This window comes from Cibotium barometz, chromosome 5 (assembly GCF_041138505.1).
Source record: "Cibotium barometz isolate CiBa-2024 chromosome 5, ASM4113850v1, whole genome shotgun sequence".
Taxonomy (NCBI): Eukaryota; Viridiplantae; Streptophyta; class Polypodiopsida; order Cyatheales; family Cibotiaceae; genus Cibotium; species Cibotium barometz.
The window spans coordinates 36,701,988-36,729,700 of record NC_141050.1 but is presented as its reverse complement, the minus strand read 5'-3'; the positions used below and the strand labels follow the sequence as shown (position 1 = coordinate 36,729,700).

At 46.0% G+C, this 27,713-nt stretch overlaps 1 protein-coding gene across 6 annotated transcripts in view; it reads right to left on the bottom strand.

Moving 5' to 3' along the window:
- Window positions 1-1,000: 1,000 nt before the first annotated feature.
- Window positions 1,001-27,713, bottom strand: part of LOC147638441 (uncharacterized) — a 108,145-nt gene continuing 81,432 nt past the window's right edge. For 5 of the 6 annotated variants that reach the window (XM_086798354.1, XM_086798356.1, XM_086798357.1 and 2 more), the window contains exons 5-11: window positions 16,114-16,184; window positions 15,498-15,635; window positions 15,286-15,377; window positions 6,766-7,037; window positions 2,119-2,204; window positions 1,752-1,853; window positions 1,183-1,505 (exon numbers count right to left, since the gene is read on the bottom strand). In XM_086798354.1, coding sequence (XP_086654480.1) covers window positions 1,341-1,505; window positions 1,752-1,853; window positions 2,119-2,204; window positions 6,766-7,037; window positions 15,286-15,377; window positions 15,498-15,635; window positions 16,114-16,184 — 926 coding nt within the window. In that variant the 3' untranslated portion in view covers window positions 1,183-1,340. The other variant, XM_086798360.1, reaches the window with a different exon arrangement.

The following is a 27,713-nucleotide window of genomic DNA, read 5'->3' as shown; positions in this document are numbered from 1 at the left end:
GAACCCTGTCTGCCACATCAACGTGTGGGTCTAATCCTAGTACGTCCAATATAGAAATGCTCTCCTTACATAAATATAGTTGTGTTGCAAAAAGTTATTCCCTAATTAATCTATCTAAAGTGCTCATGGAGGAGAGCAGCAATTTGATTACTTACTGCAAGGTAGGCACTATCTGGTTCGTGTTTATTGCACTTTAGAATGACTACACATTCATGTCTTCTTATGTAATGGTCACTTCATATTACAAATAGACATTATTCAATTCATGTTTGATGCTTTTAAACAAGGGTATAGATAGAGCATTCAAATACTGTAATGAGCTATGAGAAACAGTATAACACACACTAAGAGAACTGTTTGGAGAAAAATGTTCACTTCGTTCTTAAACCCTTGCCAATGACAAAAGCAGCTCCATCCGAATGTATTCTGTAGCCAAGAATTATGTCCTCAAATGAATATTAAAAAAAGAGCAGAAGACACAAAAGCAACCTTTGACAGAAACCTGATATGACTTGAAGTAGAAGTGAGAGAACATGCTGTCTAAAAAAGGAAACTAGAGAATCAGCCTCCGAGCTACTCAAATACGAACACAATGGACATGATTAACATAAACCTATTTGTGTATGTCATATCTTACTTCTGCTGACACCATGCAGCTCCCGCTACTTGTTGAGCTCCCAACGAATTTGTGTCTATAGTGTAAAGAGCCAAAACATGCCTTTCTATAATTGTGTAGGCTGGCCGCTGTCACGCCCAGTGCAATTTACGATACTAGGTCTCCAAGGGAGTCGATAAGTCTCCCTGGTGTTGGTGTGAGTGGAGGAATGACACTAGTGATAAAAGTGTTCTCCTTACAAGTTTATAGGACACATTTTGTGCCACCCCGGATCGTAAAACAAAAAAGATTCAAGCCCATAATATCCTGCTTGGGAGAGCTCAGCATTACTACTACACTGCCGAGGGTAAATAAGCGCTGCCATGGCAGACGAGCAGGCAGCTCATATTTATCCAGAGCTGAGCACAACTGTCTTTAACTAAGGATCCTTAACTGAGGGCTAAGATGGATCGACTTGGGTTGCTGGAGTTGCATATAGCACAACATTACCCCAGCACCTCCAAAAACAGCAGCCTTTCTATTGTATCCAGGAGAAACTAAGGGGGAAAAGAGACCTGCACGTGCAGTTTACAAGAAAAAGTTGGTAACCTCAAATTTAAGCAATGTGACACCATGAAAACTGAACAAGGTCCAGTCATTTCTATTGTATGATCCAGCAAACTAAGTGGCTCCCCTTTTTGAGATCTTATTAAAGCAAATAGAATGCAATGCAGCTATGGCTTCCTTAATTACAATTGAGATGACTAGGAGCCTGATCAAACATCACACGCCACATAAAGGCACGGGAGAGAACCATCTCCAGTTCCTGATGTGTCCATCTTCGAGTTGGAAGGTGCTGCAGAAAGAGTACCATCTCTTGGAAATCAAGCCTTTGCAGCTGTTCAGTCCACTGCAGGACATGACAAAATAACACATTAAAACCAACAACTGATTACAGTAAGCCCCCACTCAGCCACTCTTCAGAAAATCCAGAAGTAAAGACAAGAAAAGGTTTAGCAACATCGGGCAACCAGTACACAAAAACAAATAGCATGTTATTCTCTGGTTACTGTAACCAGATATAGGACACACTGGTCTTTTGATAACAAATGAAGAGGACCAACCAGCCCACATAAATCATATAATCTAGACTTACTGTCAGCAAAAAGCTGGCACATGCATATACAAGAAAGTCAGGAAATTTGTCTCCTTCTGCCAGATAAGTGTCCCATAACCGAGTGATAAGAAGAAATGGAATCTGCAAAAATCATAATAATAATAATAAATCAGTAAAATGCATGTAATATATTCCTTAAAATAAAAACGCTATTGCCCACAAAACTAGAAAAGCAGTTCATCAATCAGCAGTGGGCCCTCCAAGCAAAATGTGATGTAACTGAAGGTTGGGGACACCTTGTTAATGTCACCTTTGCATGTGCCCACCCAGGATGTGCGTGCAGCTCCCAGAATATAAGAACTCTACAAAAGAAAAAGGCTGGATAATGTGTTTCCTGCGCTCATACCTCACGAATCAAAAGACAGTTGACCCATCGGAATGCAAACTGTAAAAACTCAAGCCCCTGCCTTTCCATGTGTTTGGACACCGGCTCTGATATCAACAATGCAACTCGCCTCAGACAAATATTCAATAATAAGTATAATGAACTTCAATAACTATGTCAAATAGCATACACAAAATCATAGCACTTTTTGTGATGTGACCCAACTTCAAGAACTCAGCACATGCTTTTAATGGACTTTGTTGCATGCACTGATCAACCCACATTCATAGTCCTTGTATTCAATGCCATCATATATACTTACATGCATGTGTACCTAGTACCTACAGCTTAGATGCACAGGATCATACATAAATGGACGTAAGTTTAGAAAAAGAGACAGGTAGACATGCATTCAGGTGCAGACACCAATCAGAATTGATATTATACAACATTCAAATATATGAAAAACGTGTGTGCGCATACACGTGTGTCCGTGTGCAGCTATGTAAGCATCAGAACAAAACACTCATGCATAAACAGAATGCACCGGAATGTGTAGAGTCTATTGTGTAGAATCCTCTGTACATGACACCATGACAACTAACTCCAGTTCCTGGGCCACAGAACACAGCATAGTGAGTTGTGGTTGAACAGGTATATATATACCTAGATGAATCCAGGAACATGCCCAAATTCACCTTGTAAGAAAGTGCAATTTATAATCTCATGGTAGTCGTCCAACAGGTAGGCATACACGCGTGTCCGTGTGCGGGTATGTAAGCATCAGAACAAAACACTCATGCATAAACAGAATGCACCGGAATGTGTAGAGTCTATTGTGTAGAATCCTCTGTACATGACACCATGACAACTAACTCAAGTTCCTGGGCCACAGAGCACAGCATAGTGAGTTGTGGTTGAACAGGTATATATATACCTAGATGAATCCAGGAACATGCCCAAATTCACCTTATAAGAAAGTGCAATTTATAATCTCATGGTAATCATCCAACAGGTAGGCAAACACAACACAGCAAATCATTTTCTACAACACATTATTTCGTTAGTGCATCGGAACATAGCACAGTGAATGGTGTTCCCCAAATATACAACAGAACCGGCATGTAACACAAAAAGGCATGGTGGGGTCACAACAAAAAGGTACAATAGGGTCACATGAGTAACTTGTTGGTAGCAGTTCCATACAGGCAGAGCCATGCAATGCACAAATCATAAATGGGTTATAGTCCTTACACATTATCAGGCATGTATTCAACTGAATACAGACTAGGCTGCAATAGTGAGAAACAAATAAGACCAAACTCACCCTTCTCCTCAGATAGTGACTCATGGCTCTTGGTGTTTGTGGCTATATGGTGGCAGTCCTATCAGATATCTTCAGTGGGATCACGGAGAGTGGGAGTGGATTGATGTCTTCGATCCATTGAAAAGCCTTCCCTTTTTCAATTTCACGGTCCGGAATGCCAGGCGGCTCCTCACTCAACAGATGCACAAGATCACTACTCTCAGACCTCATTGGGAGAGTTATGATATCTCTCTAGAGATACAGTGCAGATATTAGCATAGGCTTTGGCATTCATACAGAAGGAGTCAGATCTCTCATTTCTTTTGGTTATTTTTACATGGTGGTTTTCCCACCAATCACTGGAGATCGGTTTTTGGTGTAGCACCTACTTGCCCATGATGTGTGGCAGATTCTGAGACTGTACGGCATTGTTTATGGGGATGCAACACTGCACAGTCTATAGCCCAACTTACGGGCAAATTGAGTGGCCGTGCCATGCATGTGACTTGGTGGCTCTCCCAGTACGGTCCGTAGCTTTTTTTACGAGATGAGTGGTACAGACTCTGCTATTTTCATTCGTAGAGGTATTGCCCAGCATGGTTTGCTGCAAGATGTCTCTCACTCTGATTATAAACCCCCTAGACAAAGGATTGACACCGGTTAGGTGATTGTTGCCAGTATTACAGCATGGCATATATGGAGAGCTAGATGCACAGAGGCTATTGAGGGTGTCCAGATCTTTGGGTCTCGGTGCTGGGGGGATATCATCCATACTCTCATGGCTACTTGGGCTGGTATTCAGGGGTCCTCTCGTTCCGCGCAAGCAAAGCGGGTTATATTTATGCGGGAGTGGGACCATGGCATTTTCTTTTCCTCTATAGTCCCACGGGTCTCTCATGGCATCATGATGCTCCTCAGTGGTTGAAATCACCTTACATATTGGGGTGATTCTATTCTATTCCGGCTTATAGCCGTGATTGTTGTATGTCTTTTCCATACTTAATAGAAGTCTCTTTCTTGAAAAAGAAAAAAAGAAAAAAAAGTTGACCCAAAAATCTCTCCCTTCCCATGACTTGGCCAAATTATCAGTGCACATCATCTCTCTGTTTTGTTGAGTTTTCAAGTACATCTGTTATAAAAGTAGACTCAAAGATGATAATAAAAGAAGTTTGACCAATGTTGGAATGTTAGAAAACATAGTGGGCTCTCTCCTGTGCATGCGTACTCAAGACAGAAGAAGATACATTCGCGGCTTCATAGACAAGTTGGTAAGTACTTGAACTCTTGTGAGCAGGGGCAGCCGCGGGGGACCGGGGGGGGGGGGGGGGGGGGGGGGGGGGTGCTGAGTTGAAATTCCACTCGCCTTGAGCAAATGACACCAAGATCCTTCCTCGCCTACACGTGAAACATGGCCTCTCCCTGCTATCATTGGGTTGAGCTTGGAGACAAGGAGCATGTGCTTCAGAGTAGGCCTCCTGTAGCATGGGCTTTTTTCACATTGGAAGAGGGTTGAAGACAAGTTTGGGCTTCATGCACACAAAAGTAATATCTAAATTGGGAAGAGAGATCATGCTTTTTGCATGCATTTGTTCATGAAGGTTTAAGGTGCTGAATGATAAGTTTTACTAGGCTTCCACAAAGCGTTATATCTAAGTTCAGTAATAAAGAATCCCCAAACATGGGGACTGACTCAAGTTTGGTCCCCACTATTGTGTATAGAGCACACACAAAAGGACACAAAAAGTGTATAATCATCTGACGTGACCTTGCCCAAGAAATTATTTGAAGTGGAACCCCCGAGCTAGAGGCCATAGCTATATCCCACGTGGAGCTCTCCCAAAGTAAGACTTAGCGTCCCATACCACCCCTACAGGTGTCGTGGTGGTAAGCACCCCCAATGGGCCATGCGTTACAAGTCAAACTCGACGATTGTAATGACAATTGAGTTTGGGTTATGCTTATATAGACCACTTGGCTCTATAGCTGGCCCCAATGCTATAATTAGCTAATAACATTATAACCTATAATAACTAGGCCTCCAGTTATAAGCCTCCTCCTGTGTGGGTTGGACTATCTCACTGAGCACCCTAAACCCGGCCTCTGGCTCGGGCACCTAGTATGAACCTATCCTACACGTAATAGAATCATTCTCCCTATAGCTACTCAGCTCGAGTAGCAGAATTTAAAGGATAATAGACTTTCTGCTCCTTTCCTGGCAAGATACTACACAGAACATGGTGAAGTATCGCTTTTCATATTCAGTGTGTGTGTGTGTGTTCAGGGGGGGGGAGGGGGGGGGGGGGGGATTCAATGCTGATGTTGTCTTGATGAATTCCTTGCATGCATCATTACTAAAGAGCTAGAGTAGCACATTTCTCTGTGCTACCTGAAGGTGTCACAGTAGATTTAGAAAGACAATTTTCAGTTGCAAAATGTTCTTCGACTTTGAAAAAGAATCGGCTTGTAGATCAGATTTGGAGGTAGATTCAAGCATTCCATCAGAAAATCAGCCTCAAACACAATATTTAGAGAGAGCAAGCCGGCATAAACCTTAATTCCTCCTTCATGTGTCTGAGTTTGTTGCGTGCCGACTTGTCTAGGGCTAGGTTAACCGAGGGATATGGATGTGTGCTAACCCAAGATTAGAGTTAGAGTTAACCCAAGATTAGGGTTAAGGATTAGCAAGGTGTGGGGACCTAGAGGGTTCACACATAGGCTAAGGGAACTAGCACGATGAGGTCTAGATTGGCTGTAGACTTATGAATAATAGCAAGGGGCTAGGTATACCTAAAAGCTTATGAATAAAGCAACAAAACTTATAAAAAAAACAAGGCCAATAATAACTTAGTTATTGCTATAGAAGGGACCTTGGGGACACTTAGAGATATGTCATATAAGAGGTATCCAGAAACCAGACAGGAGAGCTGCCAGGGGTGCATGACCTAAGGGCCATAGAGCTGCGAGTAGGTGGCTCGGCTTGGTGGTTTGGGATGCCAGGTTGGGTCATCCGGGCTTGGCAAGTTCACGACCATCAAACCTCAAGCTCAAGGGTGGTTTGAGGCATTGCACCTATGGCTAGGTGGTGAGTCGCAAGCCACAATTTATCGTGGTCATGGGGTGAATACAACGTCGGGTCTACGGAACCTTGTGCATGGTTTCTTGTGATATTTTCCTACAATATCGAAGGAGATCTAGCCATTTCCCGTATCATTTGAGGTTTTTCAACTTTCCAACAAGACTAACTAAATAACGTATGAACTAACAGCACCAGATATTTCTGTTTTTGTTTTTCCAGAGATACAAAGAAAACAAAAGAGACATTTTCTCAAAGAATAACGTTCTGTAGTATGTTAGAAACAGACCATCAATGCGCCGCACCAGCTCCTTGAGTTTGAAAACAAGGCGCTGGATGCCTGGCTGTGCAAACGTGTAATGATCTTGAATGTTATCCAGCAGCTTAGAAAGACACCAGTAGCAATCTGCCTCTACGTTGGACAATTTTTCTGGCGACAGCTTTGAAACAACCCAATCTTCCATTTCGCCCTCCATGTACTCTGATAAGAACACCACCAAGAAAGGGGTAGCTAGATCATTGATCCCTTGAACATATCCACTTGCTGGATGACGAATAGCCCTAAATTCATAAAACCACAGGTGTCAACCTCTAGAATACCAAGGTCAAAGTTGCGGGATAGACTCCAAATCCCACTATATATGACAAATTACATAAAAATATAGCACTTATCATGTTTAAAGATCACAGAAAACTGATCTTGTTATTTGTCTACATAAAAATTTTGAGCTTTAACCATGAAAAGCAACTAAAAGGATTAAGTGTAGGAAACAATATAGGTATGGTTTACTCACTAAGTGTGGTAGGAGGTTATGAGAGAGTGCAACGGAACAGAAACACAAGCACATATACACCCAGGTAGAACTCAACCAACTGTATATTCATGTATAAGAAAAGGTTACAATAACTGTTCTCAGGTACAAAATGCATATCTTCCCTAATCTCAGTCACATGCTGCTGTTAGCATTCCAGAACAAGTACTCAGCCCAGTATTGACTCCTTGCAGATCTGGCTCAGATCTTCGTGCTCCTGAGAATTGCTCTGGCTGCAGAAGAACTCCACAATCTCTAAGATGATTATTGCAGCCCCTCAAAGCTGCTTCTATAATGGTGGGAGGGGCAGGTCGGCTTTCTCCGTATCCACGACTTTGTATAAAGGCGGAAGCATTTTAAAGATAAGATAACAATGTTTAACACTTGCTAAAAACTGAATTCACAGAGATTAGGGTTTAGAAAAGAACAAAGGACACAATATTGGGTCCCAACTAGCCTCTCAAGGGCCCCCACTGCTGCCTGGTGTATTTGCTTGATATATTGCAAGAGAATGAAAAGTTAATGACTTGGAGTGCTGTCAACTGGACTGCACAGGAACTTCACCTTTATGCAGCTGTCTTGGACCTGATTTAGGCCCTTGGGCTGAATTGGGGACCCCTATACTGAGCATTAAGCTGACCTGTAACTGCCATGGTCTGCACCTCTGTGTGGCATAGTCGGCAGCTCCTCTCCTCTCTGGGTCTCCGTATGAGCTTCCCGGCTCTAAAGATGTGCTCAGCTCTATCTGTCTCCACTCCGAGGCGGTGGGATGAAACCCGTATCTGGCCAATCACAATCCGCATGGCATGGGTTTCATGTACAAGAAACAGTTACAATGAATGGAGTACAAAATGAAATAGCAAGTAGATCTTTGCTGCTGTTAGGAACAAGCATTCCGCCCAGCATTGACTCCTTGCAGATCTGGCTCAGCTCTTTGTGCTCGTGTGAATCACTGTGGCTGCAGAAGATACTCCACAATCTCTGAGATGATGATTGCAGCCCTTGAACACTGATTGCTGCTGTTAGGAACAAGCATTCCGCCCAGCATTGACTCCTTGCAGATCTGGCTCAGCTCTTTGTGCTCATGAGAATCACTGTGGCTGCAGAAGATACTCCACAATCTCTGAGATGATGATTGCAGCCCTTGAACACTGGTGGGAGGGGAGGTTGGCTTCTCAATTGCTACATTATTAACCACTTCTTTGGAATGTCCATCCTAATTCCACAAAAGATGAATTTGTAATGTCACCAATTCGTTGTAAAAGCAGGTTTGCCTTGTGCTACTTTGGATGGCCACACATCTTGGAAGTCAAGTAGCCCAACTTATAAGGCTAATCATATGGAATAGCAATGGGCACCCTCACACCACTTTATAAACAGTGTTCAAGAGCTGCAACTTATAAGGCTAATGAAATGTTTATGTTCTGGAACTCACAACATCATATAAAGGCTTAATATCATAACGGATCTTTGTGTAAAGGTCCATCTATTAAATTGACATTATTATAAGCATTTGGCCCAAGGTTGTTAGAGGCGTCAGAGGCGTTTGGTACGAGGCGGGTATGGTACGCGCCTTGAAAGACTCGTATTTTTTAGAGACGTTAGAGGCATCTGTATATATATATATATGTATATATATATATATAGTGATAGATAGATATAATATATATAGTGAAAGTTGAGAGAAAGAGAGAGAGAGAGAGAGGGTGTCTATGAGAGGGAGAAATGAAATGAAATGAAATGTTGTATTAACGTCTTCAAAAGGCCATAATGACCTATGAGACCAAAAAGTTACATCATGGTGGATTTGATACAATGTCAGGATAAAAAACCAGAAAATGAAAAATAAAGATCATACTACTGGCACCTAGAAAATGAAACTGGAACTGGAAGGTAAACAGAAACCCTTTTAGGGTGTGAATATAGTGAGGGGGGGGGGGGGGGGTACGCTATGGAGGTGAGTGGAGTACAGTGAGGGGATACAATATCATGTGGGACGGGGGGTACACTATGGAGGTGCCTCCATCTCATAATATGTGCCGCATCGGACGCTAGCGGATCTCCTCAATATCCTCTGTGGTCAGCACCCTGACTGGGTGTCCCGCATGTCTCGCAAGAATAATCCGAATCCGCCGCTGCAACCTCCGTCTATGCTGGGATGCCCTCCTCCTTAGTCGTGGGCGTCTGGACCACCCAAGCTCAATCGCACGATCAATCAATGTACCGCTGGTGTGGGCAGTATCCATGTCCTGCTGCTGTTGTGGTCCATCTGGCGCAGTGATGGCTGGACTAAAGAAGTCTGTAATGTGCCTCTGAGTCTAGCTCTCTGTGCGTCTAAGCAGGCTATCTCTATATCTCCGCAGCTCAAGCAAGAACAATCCCAAACACCTCTGGTCCTGGTACCCCATGACTTTGGAAAGTGGTCCAAAACCCTCTCTGAATAAACAGTGGAAACGACCACGTATCTCATAGTATGCAGTACAATGGCATATATAATGCAGCTCTGTCTCTGGCTCTTCATGGCATACTCGACATATCCTGGCCTCAGCTTGTATACCTCTATATCGGCCAATCTCAATCTCAAGCTGGTGTGAGGATGTGCGAATCTGACCAATAGCACATCGTACTGCACGAGACAAGTGTACATCCATGTAACTGGGTCTGATCACAAAACCATCTGCTGTGAGTTGAAGAAAATGCTCTATGTAGAGAGCCATCTTCGTGCCCAGCTCCTCAGTCGGCTGTATCCATGTCCTCCTAATGTCCAGCTGAACTAAATCCTGACGGATGAGTTTGGTAATCTCTGTCCGTGTGAGAGTGAGAGAGGGTGCCTCCAGAGAATACTGGAAGGGAGGCAATCTGTCCATGCTAAAACCATGTGCCTGGAACCAAGATGTCATCTGTCCATACCAACAAGCCGTGTCTCCCTGTAAAGCTAATTGTCGGGAGGACTCAAGGGCGAGGCGTGCATATCTGTCTCAGGGGAGATCCCACAAGCCATGTATATAGGAGACTGATCTCGTAAGAGTCTCACTCACCAAAGGGGCAGCTGCCAGCTCTGCTCGAATAATCTCATGAGGTACCACGACCTTGGCTCTAATAATCCTAGCAATCATAGATACCAAAGGCCTCTCCATACCTCTCCACCCGCGCTGTGATGGCCCACTGAAGGTCCCCATATCTGCACTCCATAAAGCATAGCTGATGTCACTAGAGTGTCAAAAAGCCAAAGTTTCATTCGAGGTTCCTGAAACTGAACCTGCGAACACATCCTCTCCAAACCACCCACGGCTGCATGTGCTCTAGTCAATCTAGTCTCTGCTGCTCTCCTCATCATCGAAAACATTGGCCCACTGAATACTACCCCAAGATATGTATATGCATCTGTATACTCCACAATCTCCTACCCATATGTAAATGTGGGAGCTGATCGCCTAACCCACTGTGGTGTGGTGTTAAACACCATAACCTTGGTTTTGCCAAGGTTGACAAACAATCCACTATCATGTGCAAACTCATGTAAAGCATCCAGATGACGCTGCATACCCTCAGGGGAGTCAGAGATCAACACAATATCATCAACATATAACAATAGTGGGATCCATGTACCTGCTAGCTGGGCTCCTCTGTCCCCCAATCTCTCAATGTAGTCAGAAGCCTCATCCACATACATACCAAACAATGAAGGAGATAACGGGCAAGCTTGCTTCACTCCTATAGTGGAGTGAACCAAAGTAGAGACCCCGGTGCGTACCTGTCCTGCAACTGATCTAAATAAAGCCATAATCCCCCGTATGAGCTCTGTGGGTACCCCCATCTCCTGTAATCACCTCATCAATCTAGCTCTGGGCACTGTATCAAATGCTTTGCGGAAGTCCACAAAGCTACAATAAATCCGTCGCCCATGCGACTTGCCCTCCTCAATAATGGCCCGCAGAGTCAAGATGTGGTCAAGAGTAGAGAAACCTCTCCTGAACCCTGCCTGTCCCTCTGCTCGAATGCCCTCTCTCTGCCCATCTACTCAACTGCTGCTCAAGAATGGATGCATACAATCGTGCTAGTGTGTGACCAATCATAATAGTGCGATAATTCCCTGGCTCCATAGGGTCCCTTGACTTGAAGATAGGCACGATGGTGGACATACTCCAAGTCTCGGGTAAGCCTTCACACATAGCACGATTGAACATCGCTGCTAGAAGCTCTGCCAGCATGTCTCTCGCATGAATAAAGTGCTCAGCGACCAATCCATCATGATCATATGCTCTCCCAGTCTTCATCCTATCAATGGCCTTCCTTACCATCTCTGCGGTAAAGAAAGTACATGTCTGTGGGCATGGTGCTGGCAGGTCAGGAAAAGGTGTCTGTCCAGGAACTGTATATAGAGATGTTGCATAGCTACCCCAGACCTTTGTAGAAGTGATGGCCAAAGCAGGGGAGGACTCATGAAACAAACGCCAAGCCTCCCTCGAATCCTGGCTCAAGAACAGCTGGTATAATTCCTGCTCTAGCAGAGCAAGGAAGGCCCGCTTCTTCCTTCGCACAAGGTGCCGGAAGGTTATACGTGACTGTCGTTGAGTAGTGACTCCCAAAGCAACCTCCCGCTGCAATCGGGCTCTTGTCTCTCTGCACTCCTCATCATACCAGCTGTTCTGGGGCATACACCCAGAACGTTGTCTCTGTCCAGGTTGAGTATGTGGATATGCCTCTCTCGCTGCATCCTGTAAAGTCTCTATCAGTATATGGGTCAGCTCCTCCAAAGGTCTCCCTGGCTCCTCTGTGTACAGACGTCTAGAAATCCCATCTGTGTAGACAGCATCAGTCTCTGAAGTAAAAGTATATCGAGTGTGATCTGCCCCTCGTGTCCTCTGAGCTGTGGTAAAGTGAAAAGAGATGGTCAATGTCAACAATGCATGATCCACTACTACCCCAATGGGCCAAGATCCAACTGTGAAGTCCTCAATGCATGAAACAAAGCTCAGCATAGCCATAACATAATCCACTGTGCTAGCACCATGTCTATGTGGAAAGCAAGTAAAACCAGCTGCTCCCATATATCATCATCTAGCACAGAGAAAGGAGACTGCCCTCTAGGTGCTGCATATGTCGATGTACTAGGAGCAAAATAGCATATGGCAATATACAGGAATCTGCCTGTGTCGGCCCTCAGTCTCACCCACATATATCTGGCCTGATCATCTCTCCGAACGATGTGTAGAAGCGGTTGCAGCTCCTCCCTGAAAAGAACTGCCACCCCCCTATCCTCTACTACTATGTACCGATCTCGTCTCTACTCTGCAAGCTGTCTCCCATCTGTATGCTGTCATCACCTGTGGCATCATCTGACCAGGGGCCTGGTGAGTCTCCGAGTAGAAGACTATATCTCTATCTCTAAAGCTGTCCTCAAAGGCACCTGCATCAAGTCTGAGGGATCCATTGCAGTTCCAGGTTGCCAGCTTTAATTTGGTCCCATAGGTCTCGCACCGTCATGTAGAGCGTCGCTCCACGATGACCACCCTCCCTTCTCTATAAAATGCTATCTTTCCCTTTTCTCTTGCCGCCCTAATCTCTGGCATGACTTCCTTCATATATGCAAGCTGTGAAAGAGTAAGATCGTTACCAAGAAAAATGCCTGTATTCTTTAAAGTGGGTTGCCTCTTCAAGAACTCCTTCTTCGCCTCAATAGAGGGGAAGCGAAGTATGAGAGCTCTTTCCTTTGATGTTTCCCCGTAGCCTCCGCTTTTTTTGCCCACTCTCCAGGCTTTTGCGTGTGCCGGACTGTCAATCCCCATCAACACCATAAGCTCTTTCACCTCCTCTTCAACTTTATCCCCGTCTTTAAGGCCGGTAATCCTCACATGCAAAGCACGAGTACGTCTTCGTTGTTCCTCTTCCAAAGTCATGTTAATGATTGTAGGTGCAGGGGTTGTTATCTCCTTACCTTTACCCTTCTTGGCGACCTCTATCCACTTCTCCGCTTCATCCATCTTCCTTTGAGTCTTGGTGACGACTTCCACCCATGAGGAAGTCTTTGCTTCGTGTTGCTTCTCTTCTTCCTTAATTGCCCGTACTTGTTCCTTGATAACCTTGAGCTCTTCTATCATGGATGGCTGAATTTCACCTTCTTTAAGTCCACCATTTGCCTTAGCCTCTGCAAGCTCCCTCTGAAGAGCTGAAATTAAGCCTTTGAGCGTGTTGACTTCCCCGTGAAGGTCTTTGACTTCTGCTGTGAGGTCCTCCTTCTCCTCGAATACCATTTGGAGAAAGTTGGCTTTCTCCTTCCACCATCCCTCCATCTGCGCCTTCCATTCCTTCATCTCCTTTCCACATTTGTTATCTTCTGTTTGTGACCATAAAGGTCGCCTTCGTTGGGTTGCGCAAGGGGGAAGCCATGGAAGAAGCGAGAGAGAGAGAGAGAGAGAGAGAGAGAGAGAGAGAGAGATTGCAGATCTGAAATTCAGAAAGTGCAGCCAAACCCTAAAACGCAGATCTGCGGCAGTGTTAAAAACACCCTAAAAAACGCAGACGCTTGAGAGAGGAGAGGAGAGAGAGAGAGAGAGAGAGATGGAGGTGTCAAAAGGCGGGGTGCAGGCAGGCAAGAAGGCGCACAGGCGGGGAGATGGGGAGGGAGAGATGTGGGCAACGTGAGGGGGGGGGGGGGGGGGCGCAGGCAGGCAGCGGGAGGGAGGGGCGAAGGGCAGGCAGCGGGAGGGCGGGGGGGCAGGCAGCAGAAGGGGGGCGAGGCAGGCAGCGGGAGGGGTGGCCGCAGTTGGAGGGGGGGGCGCAGCGGGAGAGGAGAGCGAAGGGGGTAGCGGGTAGCGGGGGGGGGGGGGGGACGCAGGCAGGCAGCGGGAGAGGGAGAGGGAGAGGGAGAGGGAGAGGGAGAGAGAGAGAGAGAGAGAGATGTATTAAACGTCTGCAAAAGGCCAAAATGACCTATGAGACGAAAATACTCCATCATCATCATCTGGATACATCATCAAGATTCAAGGGTACAAAGTACAATGAAATGAACTGAAATGAACTGGTAGAGTATAGAGAGAGCTCCGAAAGTGGGTATCAAAAACATCATCATCCTAGTGTGTTTGAAGTTTGAACTTTGAACTTTGGGTCTTGAGAAAGGCTTAAGGGAGGGAGGGAGAGAATGAGGGAGAGAGAGAGAGTGTGTGTGAGAGGGGCTGCCTTGGGCCCTTAAAGCCCCCGTCTAAAGACTCAAACCAGCCAAAAAAAATTATTTTTTTAATTTTATTTTTTTTATTTTTTATTTTTTGCGGACGCCTCGATCAGGCAATCGAACGCCTCTAACCATTAGAGGCGCGCCTCGTAACAACTATGATTTGGCCAACCCACAGCTTCACAGTTTCCCAAACATTGCTTGCCTGGGTGGCCACCCTGCTGCCCGTGCGTGCTGCTTCAGGGCTGCCGGACCAGGCCAGGCCTGCTGAGGCTGCCCGCCGTGCCCACATAGGTGCCTAGAGCCTTCAAGGCCAGTCCGGGACCAGCGCAGATCTTGAGGAGATGTGCCACGATAGGCCTGCCCTTTCTTTATCTGGTATTGTTCCAAATGTGGTGGCATATAAGCTGTTCCATGTCATGGTAATGAATGGTGTTGTCAATAATGTGACTGCTTCAAGGGATTTGTGGGGGGGGGGGGTGTGCAGGCACTTCAATGAATTTGGTTGTTTTCTGTAGACTGGTTTGTTGGATGGGTAGCTAGCTGCATGAGTGCATGTGTTTATTTAAGATTTGACTTCTTTTCTTTCGTAAAGGCATGCATGTACAGCTGTAAGTGAGCAGCCGAGCATGCTGGCAAGGACTGGCATGCACATGGGTGTGTCAAAATGTAAACAAAATACGTCGATACTCCACAGAAACCAAAAAATCACTTCTCAGGCATGCCCCTGAATCATTGGCACTGCTCCTTCAAGTTAAGCTTTTAAGGCAAAAAAGCTTGAGCTTGCAAAGGAAAAAAGGGGAAGCGGTAAGATAGGCTCGCCAACCATATATATAGAATGCGCTCTAAGCAGACTTGTATGACAGGTTGGTGAAAGAAGGCCACATCTGGCACCGTTCTCGGACAATCCACAGAAATCTGGCCATACAGGTAAATATTCAGCATTAAGATAGATGCTCGTGTACACACTGATGATATGATTTGAGAACAAGATGAAATAATTGCATTAAGAGGAGATCAAGATACCCTACACAGTACCTGCCGGAGAGTGTGCATTTCATCCTCTGCTCTATCTGCATTAGGAATGTCATAGTACTGTGAGACACAATCCACATACTCAAGTCGTTTTCTCATAAGGATGACTTCTCTCCTATCTGAATTCGGTGGTGCATAACCCTGTGTACAACATGAATCAGCTAACGTAGTCTACTCCATCATGCATAGCATAGACCACCTGCTATGACATCCCCACTCAACTCATTGGTGCCCAAGACTGGGTGCAGGTTCATGCATTAAGATATGTCCACTTTAGTGGACAAATCTTTATGGATAAAACACTATTGAATTTCTTTCACTTCTCCAGATGTGAAGAGCAGACTCGGAGGCTGGCACGATGAAGGACACAAAAGCACCTGCAGGTTCGTGCATAAAGATATGTCCACTTTAGTGGACAAATCTTTATGGATAAAACACTAGAATTTCTTTCACTTCTCCAGATGTGAAGAGCAGACTCAGCCTTCATAGAGGCTGGCACGATGAATTACACAAAAGCACGTGCACACTCATGCACACATGAGGATAGCTGGTCAGGCAGTTGGAGCAGTTTCTAAACTGTGTTTTGAACAACACATACGATTGCACTTTCAATACTTACAAGCAAAAGGCGCCAAACCAACGGTCTCATATCTGATGGAACACCACTCCATGCAATCTCTCTCAATGAATCTACAGAGACAAGACAAATGATGATGAAAACAGAGGTTATGTCAACATGCCAAAGAAAACTAAACAGAATTTGCCAAAAACCAAGACAAACATATAGCCACATGATCCTCCCATCAAGAGATGATCACTGTCATGCAAATCCTACATGGATCTGGATGAATCATGTGCGTTCCCTCTAACGACCCTCCCCCCCTCCCCCCCGTTTTAACTTTTGATTCCTGTGCCCCCCCACCTCTCGCGCTGCGGTGTGCACCCCCCCCACCACCTCATGCCTCTCTCTCTCTCTCTCTCTCTCTCTCTCTCTCTCGACAGTTTTGTATCACCCCAGTGAGATAGCTATGTTTATGTTTTCTTTCTGTTTTATTTTCCATTCCATGATGAGATATGCCATGGACATTATTTTGGTCTCATAGGCCCATTGGGTCTTTAGTACACTCTTCATATATCTTTCTTTCTCTCTCTCTCTCTCTCTCCCCCCCCCACACCGCCCCGCGCTAATTTGTGCCTCCCCCAACACACCCCCCCCTGCCCCCCATCCCGTTTTCTTTAGCTGCCCCCCGCCCCCCCTCTCTTCTGTGCCCCCCCTTCCTTTCTTCTTCTCCCTCCCCCCCCTTTTTGCCTCCCAGTTTCCCCACCTTCCCTCCTTTGTGTCTGCTCCCTTTTTTCTCTTTCCTCTCCCTCTTCAAAGATATTGGTGAGCTTGCAAACATCTCAAACATTCACCCTTTGGGGCATGGCTACTACAAGGTGGAGTTCGACTTGCCAGCGCCGTCAAACCGAGTCATGCAGTTGAGCCCCCTTGCATTGCGTACGGCGCAGGCCTTCTTTGCGCGGTGGCAACACAGCTTCAACCCTACATCTGACCCTCTGGCTAGCGTGTCGGGTTTCCCAGTGACAGTTTGCTTCCCAAGCGTTGGGAAGGAATATCTTCCTCTGTGACCGGTGATTGGTGGTGCCATCGGGAGAGTGATGCCCCCTCCCACTGCCGCCTCGGCCCTCGTAGGGGCAGCCGGGATTCCATCCCTCCTCATCTGTGTTACCTCGCCGGACTCAATGCCTCATGTTATATCTATTCCTTGCCTCCGGGGTGACCCCATCATGCAGTGCGTGGAGTATTCAGGCCTTCTAGGTCAATGCTTCATTTGCGACCGATGGAACATCTAGCCATAGCTTGCCCTCAACGTCAGTCCAAAGAGACTGTCTTTGGTGTTTCCACCCCCCAGCCCCCCGCTCCCATAGTTCCTTGTTCAGATCCCCACCAGGAGGCAGAGAGATAGGTTCTCAGGCAGCGGAGCATCAATGTTGAAAGATGTAATCGTGGTGTTGTGTGTATGTGGGAAAGCACCCTAGAGGTGCAAAATATTGTGGTGAGATAGAAATGCCACATGTAATATTGAATGGTGTGTGAGTGTTGACCAAAAGAGTGGAAAAGGAAATGCCACATGGATGATGATGTGTAAAGTGGGATAAGGCTAGAGGGCCTATATCATTGTATGGTTCATTGTGATATGAAATAGAAGAGATCAAGTGTTGAGTGTGCAATCTCTCTCTCTCTCTCATGGAGTTTTTAGTGTGGTTTAATCCACCTTAATTATGTTGCTTAATCATTGTCTATCACCATGATCAATCCCATTTTAGGATTGTTAACATGGTATCAGAGCTTGGGTGGGCTCTTGGTCATGGTGATTATTATGTATATTAGCTTGTTTGTGCGTTTATCTGATTAAGCATTATTTTCAGTTTATTATGGAAAAAATTATGCACACTCATATTATCATTTGGATTTGCATTTGTGAGGATTTGAGAGGAGATTAGCAACAAGGAGGTTGCATAGAAGCTGCCCAAGAGAGTTGCAAATGGGATTTTTGCAACATGGAAAGCCTTCTCATCATCATGGAAGCTGAAAATGGAGATTTCAGCATTATGAAGGCTATGGAGTCTTCATCATCGTCAAGGAAAATTGCCAAGAAGAGATTTGTGAAGGTATTTTGATGTTTTTTCCTCTAATTTGGTGTTGAGCATAGAAGAATGTTCGTATTTGAGAAGGGTTGCTATGTGTGGGATTTGTGAATCCCATGGCTCTTGCATTTTGGGCAAGGGGCGTATTGAAGGTGCATGCTTGTCTGTGTTAATGGCAAGTGGTTATGGGCTGGTAGCAGCGCATATTGGAGCATGTCAGTTGAGGCATGGCTCATGGTATGCTCATGAAGGTGAGTATGAAGTGGTGGAAATGACTAGGGCTTTCACATAAATGTTTAGCACCTTGGTTTCTTATGGGAAACTACTTGGATAAGCACCCTTGAATTGTTGCAGAGCATGCAAATTTGAGAGCTCAATGGTAAGCTCATAGAAGATATAGGATGGATGGCTTGTGGCCTTGAACTAGGCCAAGAATGAATCTATGAAGCCAATATGGAAGAGGCAATCAAAGAGCATAAAATTGCCATTTTTATGGTGATTGAGTACCTCAAGATGGAGGTACATCTTGCCAAGGCATCTGACAACACAAAAGAATTGTGGCAAGAGAAGAAAGAGGAAATTTGCAGCAAGAAAAGAGCTATAGTATGGCAGCACTGGAGTCGTCATTGTAGACAAGGAGAGCTCTAGTGAGCAAGTGTAATCGCTTGAGCAGAGCAATGGGAGGAACAGCTTGAGTAGAAAGATAAGTGATGGAACAATCAGTGTGACTGTAAACTTAGTGATGGAGCAAAGACTGCCATTGATGGTGGCAGAAAGATCAATGGAAGTGGCAAGAGAAGCCTCAGCAGGCCAAGCACAGGCAGTGAGGTGAGTGATAGCAAATCAAGAAGCACAGTATGAACAACTATAGCTCCCGACAAAGAGAAAGGTAGCATGAAAAAGCAGCAGAAAGGCGAATGAGAAAGAAGCTGAATCAAGCTTGCAATGGAAGATTTAAGAAAAGCTAGCGCATCATGATGAAAAAGAAGACTAAAGCAAGAAATGCTGCAGATTGCAAGGTCGCCATAGAACTTGTGGTGTGCATCGTTCATTTAAACTTTTCCATTGAAATTGAATAAAGAAATACCGAAAGGGGTGCCAAGGTTTGGGACCAACAGGTGTCGTTCTCTTTCATGTCTTGGAGCACTCTAGCTCCTATATAATTGTTTTATTGGCTTGACTACAATTGGATTGGGTGACTTCTAGTCTACCGCACTTTGGTTTCTACCAAAGGCTGGTTTCAGCTTGGCACATTTCGGGAGCTGGATGCAGCGATGCCATAGAGGGTATTCACACTCCGCCTACTGAGTTCATCAGGAGCATCTGGCTCGACATCATTCACACCCTCCACGATCAGTGGGGGAAGTTAAAGGGAGGTTATGACCGCATGTGGAAGCGATGGGAAGCTTTCTTGAGGCTTTGGAGACCTGGCCCTTTTCTCACAAATAGGGGTGGTGACCCCACTTGGCATTATAGACCACCGGTATGGTTGAACTCCCTCCCCCTGTATGAGATAGCCTTCTCCTCACAGAGCGGCCAATCGGAGGAGAAGTGTGTCTTCCCCTTCTGATCATTTGATTCCTACCCCGTACATGAGGCGAGTTTGTAGCCCTTTGTGGCTGTCTTCAATTAACAAATAGAAGGATCTTTTTCCTGGAAAAAAAAAAGAGTGTCAGTCAGTCGGTGAAGTCCCTTAACCCACTTGAAGAGAATCATTCATGCATATAGGCTGGGTGGTGACTAGAGCTGCTTGTCCTCTTGTGCTATGGCGGCGATTACGGTGATGTAACATTGGTATCAGAGCTGAGAATCGTTCCTCCCTCGTGTCGTCTCTCTCTCTCGCTTCTCCTGGCAGAACAAGCTTCAAAAGAGCTAAGCCTTATCTTATTTTATTTGTTTTTCAATTGTTTTATTTTTATCTCTAGTTTTTTCTCTACGTGTCTCTTTGCATGTGTATTGAGAGGATAAGGTCAAGAAAATAGAGGGAGAGTAGTGTGAGTAAAAGCCTTGGGCGGGAGGGGAGGGGAGGGGAGGTTGAGAAACTACTCCGGTCTCCGGTTGCTACTCGTGGCCAGCTCAACTTTATCAACAATGGTGATGTAGCCTACACAGCCCCCACTTCCAGCATCCCAGTTGCGAGAAGCCGAGCCTGAACTCTGGCCTCCCACCACAGCAACTGAGCGTAGAGCTTCCCACAGAGTCGGGAGAGCATTATCACCTGCATAGTCTACCAGAGCAGTGCAAGCTCTCTCGATCTAGTTTACAAGGAAATCAAGCCCTCCATGAAACCTTACATCTGTTGATCCCACGAGCTTCTGAAGCTGATAGGAACTTGATGCAGAAACCGCCACTTCTCTGCCGCGGGGGAGTGTCTAGAAGAAAGATTGCAGAAAGAAGCTACGGCTTTTTTGATTTGCAGAAAGAATCAGGGCTTTCTTCGATCTTCAGACTAATGTGAGCAAAATGGAAGTGTTGATTTGCTTGCTATGCGGTAGATCACATTTGGCCATAGAAGGGTAGCTGGTCTTTGGGCAAGTAGCTTGAGAGGAGCAAAGGCGTAGCACCAGATATTCGAGCACCTCGCCATCGAGACAACGCTCTATGGCGCCCTCCACAAGCCAAGATGGCCACACTAGCTTGTGTGGAGTGGTAGCTTATGGCATTTGTTGCAGAGCAAGGCGACGACCAACGCCACAAGAAAAAGATAAGGCTTCAAAGCCTTAATAATTTTTCATTCTATTAAAAAAATGCTTGGGGAGGTTTCCATGGTAAGTCACTTTAAATGTGTGTTCCCTCCCACAGCACACCCAGAGCCTGATAACGATTCCCCCAGCAACTGCCTTCGTGAGTGCCGCACGATGATATGATAAGGTCGTGGAGCCTTAATTACACAAACACACTTTTTTTTTGGGGTAATATCTAGTGCAGTATATTTATATGCTCATAAATTTACATGATGGAAGGTCTCTGAAATGGAGAGTATCCCAAAGATCAGAAACATAAAAAGAAAAGCTCTATGCAAGAAGCATTCATATCACCCTCATGGCAGGCATCATATGAGGATTGCCACAACGAGGCTCGGAAAGATTCATATGACTTGTGAATCTGCCAACCCAAGTATGCCAAATTATGCTCACTACAGATTGTCCAAAGAGCCCAATATCTCACCCAAGAGAGAAATAGTGAGTATTGAGACAAAGACCTCATAAATCTGCCAAAGAGCCAGAAATGTTTCCCAAATCTGTGACTCGGGAAACAGAGCCGAAGATAATCTGAAATTCTCATTCTAGAACACGGGCAGTGCCAAAGCAAATGAAGAATAGTCTCTGAAGGAGCCTAACATCTTAAACATGTGGATGGTGCAATGCGATGTTTAGCAAGTGTGACCCCCACTGACAATGTGCCTGTTATACATCTCCAAAGAAAAAGTCTTTGTTTCAATGGCATTTTACACTTCCATAACATCCCGAGATTCTTCCGCCACCATGAGAGGGGCTTCCTTATATGCCACAGAGAATTAGCATGTTGCTGAATCCATGGAGCAGGCTGAAGAAGCCTGTAAGCTTTGATGGAGGTTAAGGCGAAAAGAGGAACAGGATGAGTGCATGTAGCAGAGGGTTGCAATTGCCAATGCGTAAGCCTGTCTGTGTCAGCCACAGGAGGAACAAGTAGAAAAGGATGTAATAAATCAGCAATTTTCTTCCATATAGACCTATGATGCATTCCCAATGCATAGAAAGCAGTGGCCTGAGGAAAAGATAAGACAGCCTTGATCATCTACCACATCATGTATGTATCTAATTCCCAATTTCATGAGATTGTATGCCCGAACAGGTTCCTGTAAAGCGAGTGGAATGTCAAAGATGGCACTCCAATGAATACTTTCTTTCCTCATTGAGTTTGTCCCCAAGCAATTATCAGGAGCCCATTTGACCTTAGAAAGTACTTGTTTTCAATCAAGTATCAGAGCAGTAGAGAAAGGACAACCAGGTATCTTCCCTACAAATCTCCCAATGACAACCTCCCAATGATCAGTAATCCAATGACCATAAGCACAAGTCCTCATGTTGACACACATGGATGCTAGCATACAAGTCCATGGCTGTTGTTGGCAGCAAAAAGTATGCAGCATGGTCGCCTTCCTTGCAAGTACATGATATCTTATATTGAGTACATTAAGTCCACCATGCATCCTAGGAGAGCACACCATTTCCATCTTCATCAGTCTCAATGCTTTCACAGCAGTTTTTGTCCTCCATAACATCTCCATAGCTTGAGACATAAAGGCTGAAATATCCCTGGAGGACCAATGCAGCAAAGGCAAATAGAACTGGACATAGGACATTACAATGGACTGTACTATTCTGAGCCAGACATGAAGAGGCCAAGTAGAAATCTTCCAGTATTCCAATTTATGTTGAAGTCTTTGGAAGATCCATTTTAGCTGCTGCTTCCTGGGGTGATATGCCATCCTATGGGATATCCAAATGCCTAACTACATCTTTGGAATGCACCACTTGACCCGGCCAAAGAATAGAATGCGAGTCACATTGTTTCAGGGGAAGTAATTTAGATTTGTCAAAATTGACATGCAATCCCGCTGCCACGCCATACAATGAAAGAGTGGTCATAAGCATTTGAACTTCCCGGGAAGAATTCTGTGGCATAAAGAAGGAATCATCAGCATATGCTTGTGCCAGAAAAGATGCAGCCCCAAGGATTTTAAGACCAGTCATCTGTCCTGTGTTTGTAAAATGATCAAGATACATTAAAAGGGGATGGGTCGCAATGGCATAGAAGAGGGCACTAAGAGGACAGCCCTGTCTAACTGATCGACCCAATGTCCATGACCGAGACAGAGGACCCCCAAGAATGCACTAAGAAGTAGAGCCAGAATAAAGCCAGTAAACTGCATTTGCCATCTTGGGACCAAAGCCCAACTTCGTCATGATTTGAGAGATAAAATCCCATTGAACAGTGTCAAATGCCTTAGCAATATCCACTTGCAATATAAGCACATCTTGATGAGAATACTTAGCATATTCAATTGCAGTCAAGGCATTGGATATATTGTCATGGATTTGTCTTCGTGGCACAAACCCATACTGATGAGGATGAAGTCCCACATCCAGTATCCTGTGAAGCCTATGCACAATCATTTTGGTAATGAGTTTGTAAACTACAGGCATCAAAGTAATAGGCCTCCAATCTGACATATGGTCACACAGATGTTTTTTGGGCACAAGTTTGACTATGCCATGCTTCCAAGAGTGCGGCAACTGATTTCTTGCCAGGCAACATTGATCATTTGCAAGAGGACTTCTTTCAAATCATTTTTAAAAGAAATATAAAATTCCACCATAAGGCCATCCCAGCCAGGGGACTTATATTTGCTGAGGTGGAACAATACATTATCAAGTTCTGTGTCAGTAAAAGGTCTCTCCAAGGTAAGAGCATCATCCATTTCCACTATTCCAGAAACATATTGGAGAAATTCAGTCCTAGCCTCAGTCATTTGATTTGATGGGGAACTAGGAGCGGAGAATAATTTCTGGAAATAATTCTGGCATTCATCTTGGAGATCGGAGAAAGAGTGTGTCCAAGAGCCATCTAGCTTCCTTACCCTTAGGCATGAGTTTTTCTTTCGAGTAGCATGCAAGCCCTGAAAAAAGGCTTTTGATGAGCAGCCCTTATCCATGAGGGGCTTCATTCTTGCCCTAATCTGCCATTTGTGCAATTTCCTCTGATCATTAACAATCAATTTAAACTGAGCAAGTGAAAGGGAAACCTTTTCTGAATCAGAGAGAGGCCTTAACTGAGAAAATTCAGTCAATTGTTGTGCTGTCCTTTTTGCCCATTTAACCTCATTCCTCCATTCAGTCATATGCCAGTTTGCCATACTCCCTAATGACATTCTGCATACGAGAGACAAAGCTGTCCCAAGCATAATTCATGTCCTCCTGGGCATGCAAAGGCAAGGGATGAATTGCAAGTCTGATCATTTGCTGGAAATAGTGATGTCGGAAATAAGCCTGATTCCAATGAAAAATCTATAAGGAGATGAGGGCTAAAATCTGCAAATTGTTGAGGGTAAAACAAATACCATCTGTCAAGCCTTGCCCAGTATGTGGTAAGTGCATTATGATGAAAAGTATATCCAGGCACTGACCCTTGGAGAAGCACCCATAAATCTTCAGCCTCCACAGAAAGAAGCATGCTGTCCCATATCTGCCTTTCCAATGAAAGCATATGAGATCTTGAAGTGGTGTTATCTCTTGGCAGAGGGGAATTATTAAAATCTCCACAGATGAATGCATTGGATCTCCATGGATATCTACATAAAGAATCCCATAATGAAGCTCTCATGGCAGAGGTCTGGGAAGCATAGACTGATGCAAACTCAAGAATATCACCATTGACATTACATTGTATGACCATCCATCTGCCACCGCTGTCATTGAAGGCTAATTGAGGCTCCAGCTCATGTCTAACCAGTTTGCATACACCTGAGTAGGTAGTGGTACCATCATAATATATATCATAACCACCAAAATAAACATGACGACCAACCATGGAGTGTTGATTATGCTCTTGCAAACAAACAATATCTGGCTGCATTTTATGTACATAATTCCATAAAAGCCTTCACTTTGAGACATTGCAGAGGCTCTGTACATTGTAGGTAAAGCACTTAAGTGTTTGAGGCATGAAAGAGGTATATACAGCAAAGTATCAGATATAAAAACAAGACATCAGAGAGGCAAAGCCTCTGTCTGCATGGGCTGCTAATCACACACACACACACACACACACACATATATATATTATATATCTATACATATATAAATATATAAATATATAAATATACATATATATATATACATATAAACATATATACATATATACATATATAAACATATATACATATATATATATATACATACATATATATATATATATATATATATATATATATATATATATATATATATATAAACATGTTTTGGGGGAGGTTCCCACAGAACGTAACCTCACACATGCTTTAAAAGTGTGTGTGTCCCGCGGGGTGCCTGAAACACACACAATGACGTAAGTCTTAAGCAATGTAAGAAGTGTGAGACTGACTATTACCTCACGTGTGTGGGGGCCACGAGAATTTGGGATGATATGAGGGAGCCTAATTTGACATTTTTGGCTCCAAGTGTGCATAGTCACACATGGCATTATCTATGAGAAGGGTTTTCGCATAGTTGGAAAAAAAAAAAAGCATTTTGATTCATGGCCACAGTTGCCATAAAATTGGTGTCATCGTTGTACGAAGCTATGACCAAACAAATGTGTACATTTAGAAATTGATTGTGTGAGAACACATGAGTCATTTGCTTGCTTGTACAATCCAATTGCCGAGTATATATGTGTGCACATGCTTAGGAATGAGTTATCTCTTGGGCGAGTTTGAGCTTCAAGCAGGTTTTTGGAGGCTGAAAACTCTGATTTTTCGACACATAGCTCGCTGAAGCTGTCGCCCACGCCCCTGCTCGAACTGTCGCCGGCTCGCACCCCCCCTCCCCGCCCTCGTATCTGTTTTCCCCGCCTACTCGCACCCCCCCCCTCTCCGCGCCCTACGCTTCTCGCGTCCCCCGCCCCTTCCCCATTCGCGCCCATCGCTCCCCTTGCCCGCCTGCCCTGTTGCCTTCGCGCCCCCCGCTCCCCCCCCTTCCTCCGCCTCCCGCTGCCCCTGCTTGCCCCAGCCCTCCTCCCCCCTTGTTGCGCATGCCCCTCCCCCCCCTTGCGTTCTCCGCAGCCCCCCCCCCCCTCTTCTCCGCCTCTGCCTTCTGCCCCTCTTTTCCGCCCCTTCCCCTCTGTCTTCCTCCCATCCCCGTCTGTCTTCCGCCTTCCCCCCCCCCCCCTTTTTCCCTCCCCGCTCCGCCTTTTTGTGCAGCTCGGTTCTTGCAGGACCTTCCGTTTCGCTTCGCCCTCGACTCAGCTTCAGACTCTGATGGAGGCTCCTCCCGCCCCACCTCAGAGGGACTCTTCCGCAGCCCCCTCGCCCGCCCCTGAGGATACCCCCATCAGGCTTTCTCTTTCGCCAGAAGAGGAAGCGAGCCTCGCCGCAGAGGTGGAACGCCTCCAAGCACATTCCACCATCGCCGTATAGTTGGCACTCGCCCCAGCAGAGGAGAGATCCGGGATCTTCTCCAGGCCCGCCTTCTTGCAGATGTGGGCAAGATCCTGGACGTTCAGTTATTGGGCCGCGGACACTACCAAATCGAGTTCGAGACAGCCCAAAGCGTGGCCCAGGTCCTAGCCATGAGTCCCCTCGACATCAGGGGCGCTCGGGCCTTCTTCAGACCTTGGCAGCATGGTTTCGACCCAGCAGCGGCCAAGCAGGGAAAGCGCCTATTCCATGTTACAGTTTGCTTTCCTGGACTCCGCCGCGAGTACCTTCCGCTCTTTTCTAGGATAGGATCATTGGTGGGCTCGGTGCTTGAGATTGGCCCCACAGCAGCTTCAGTGGTGGCTAGAGCAGCTGGCCTGCCTTCGGTCTGAGTTTTGGTTCCTGACATCTCCTCCCTTCCGAAGGTCATTCAACTACCTAGGATAGGGGGGGGATGGATAGATCAAAGAGTGGAGTTTTCGAGGCTCCCGAACCAGTGTTTCATATGCAGGCAAGTCGGCCACCTGGCCAAGGCCTGCCCTCGCACAAGACCCCGACCCTCATCGCAGCAGCAGACCACCGATGGCCCGCCCACAGATGCAGCTCGGCAGGCAGCCTCCGGGACACTTGCTCAGCCCACAGAGACCTCGGACTGGCAGCCTGGACAGGGGCCTGGACAGGGGCGCTGTAGAGGGAGGCAGCTATAGCAGCATGCCCAGAGACCGATGCAGCAGCAGCCACAGCCTCAGCATCATTGGGTTCCCGTGAGGAACAGTTTTGCTCCCCTTCAGGAGGAGACCCCAGTGCAACCTGAGGATCAGGAGATGCCTGCACCCCCCCCTTCGCCCCCACCCCCCCTCCCCCGTCCCCCCCTCCCGCCTCGCTTCCACCTTCGCCTCCTCCCGTTCCCGCTCCCGCTTTTTCGGCGGCTCCTCCCCCACCCCCTTCTCCCCCCCCTCCGCTCGCCTCAGCTCCCCGGGAGGCACTGGGAGTACCCTGGCGATCACCTACAATCCGGCGGGCACTGAGCACCGACCTTCCTCGAGCACCGCAGAGGAGACCTACCATGCCGATTCGTGCTTCACGGATATCCTCTATCCGCAGTCGGCTGAGTAGTCTCGACACTAGACAGCGCTCGGAGGCTTTCGACTACTCCTTCACACGGCTTTTTGGAGCGGAGGGCCCCCATGAGCCAGCACCCATTAGAGTTCATGTGGTGATACCTCCGGCCCGAGGGGAGGAGGCACTTGATTCAGCGGTGGCCTTCTCCTCCCCTCTCTGCGGCATTAGCGACCGGGAGTAAACTCTGGATCTCGCTCTTAGTGTTTTGAAGACTTAGGCAGTTGAGTTTTCTCACCATGTGAGCGAACTGGAGATGACAGACGTGATAGGCCGACTCTGGGAGTTGGCGC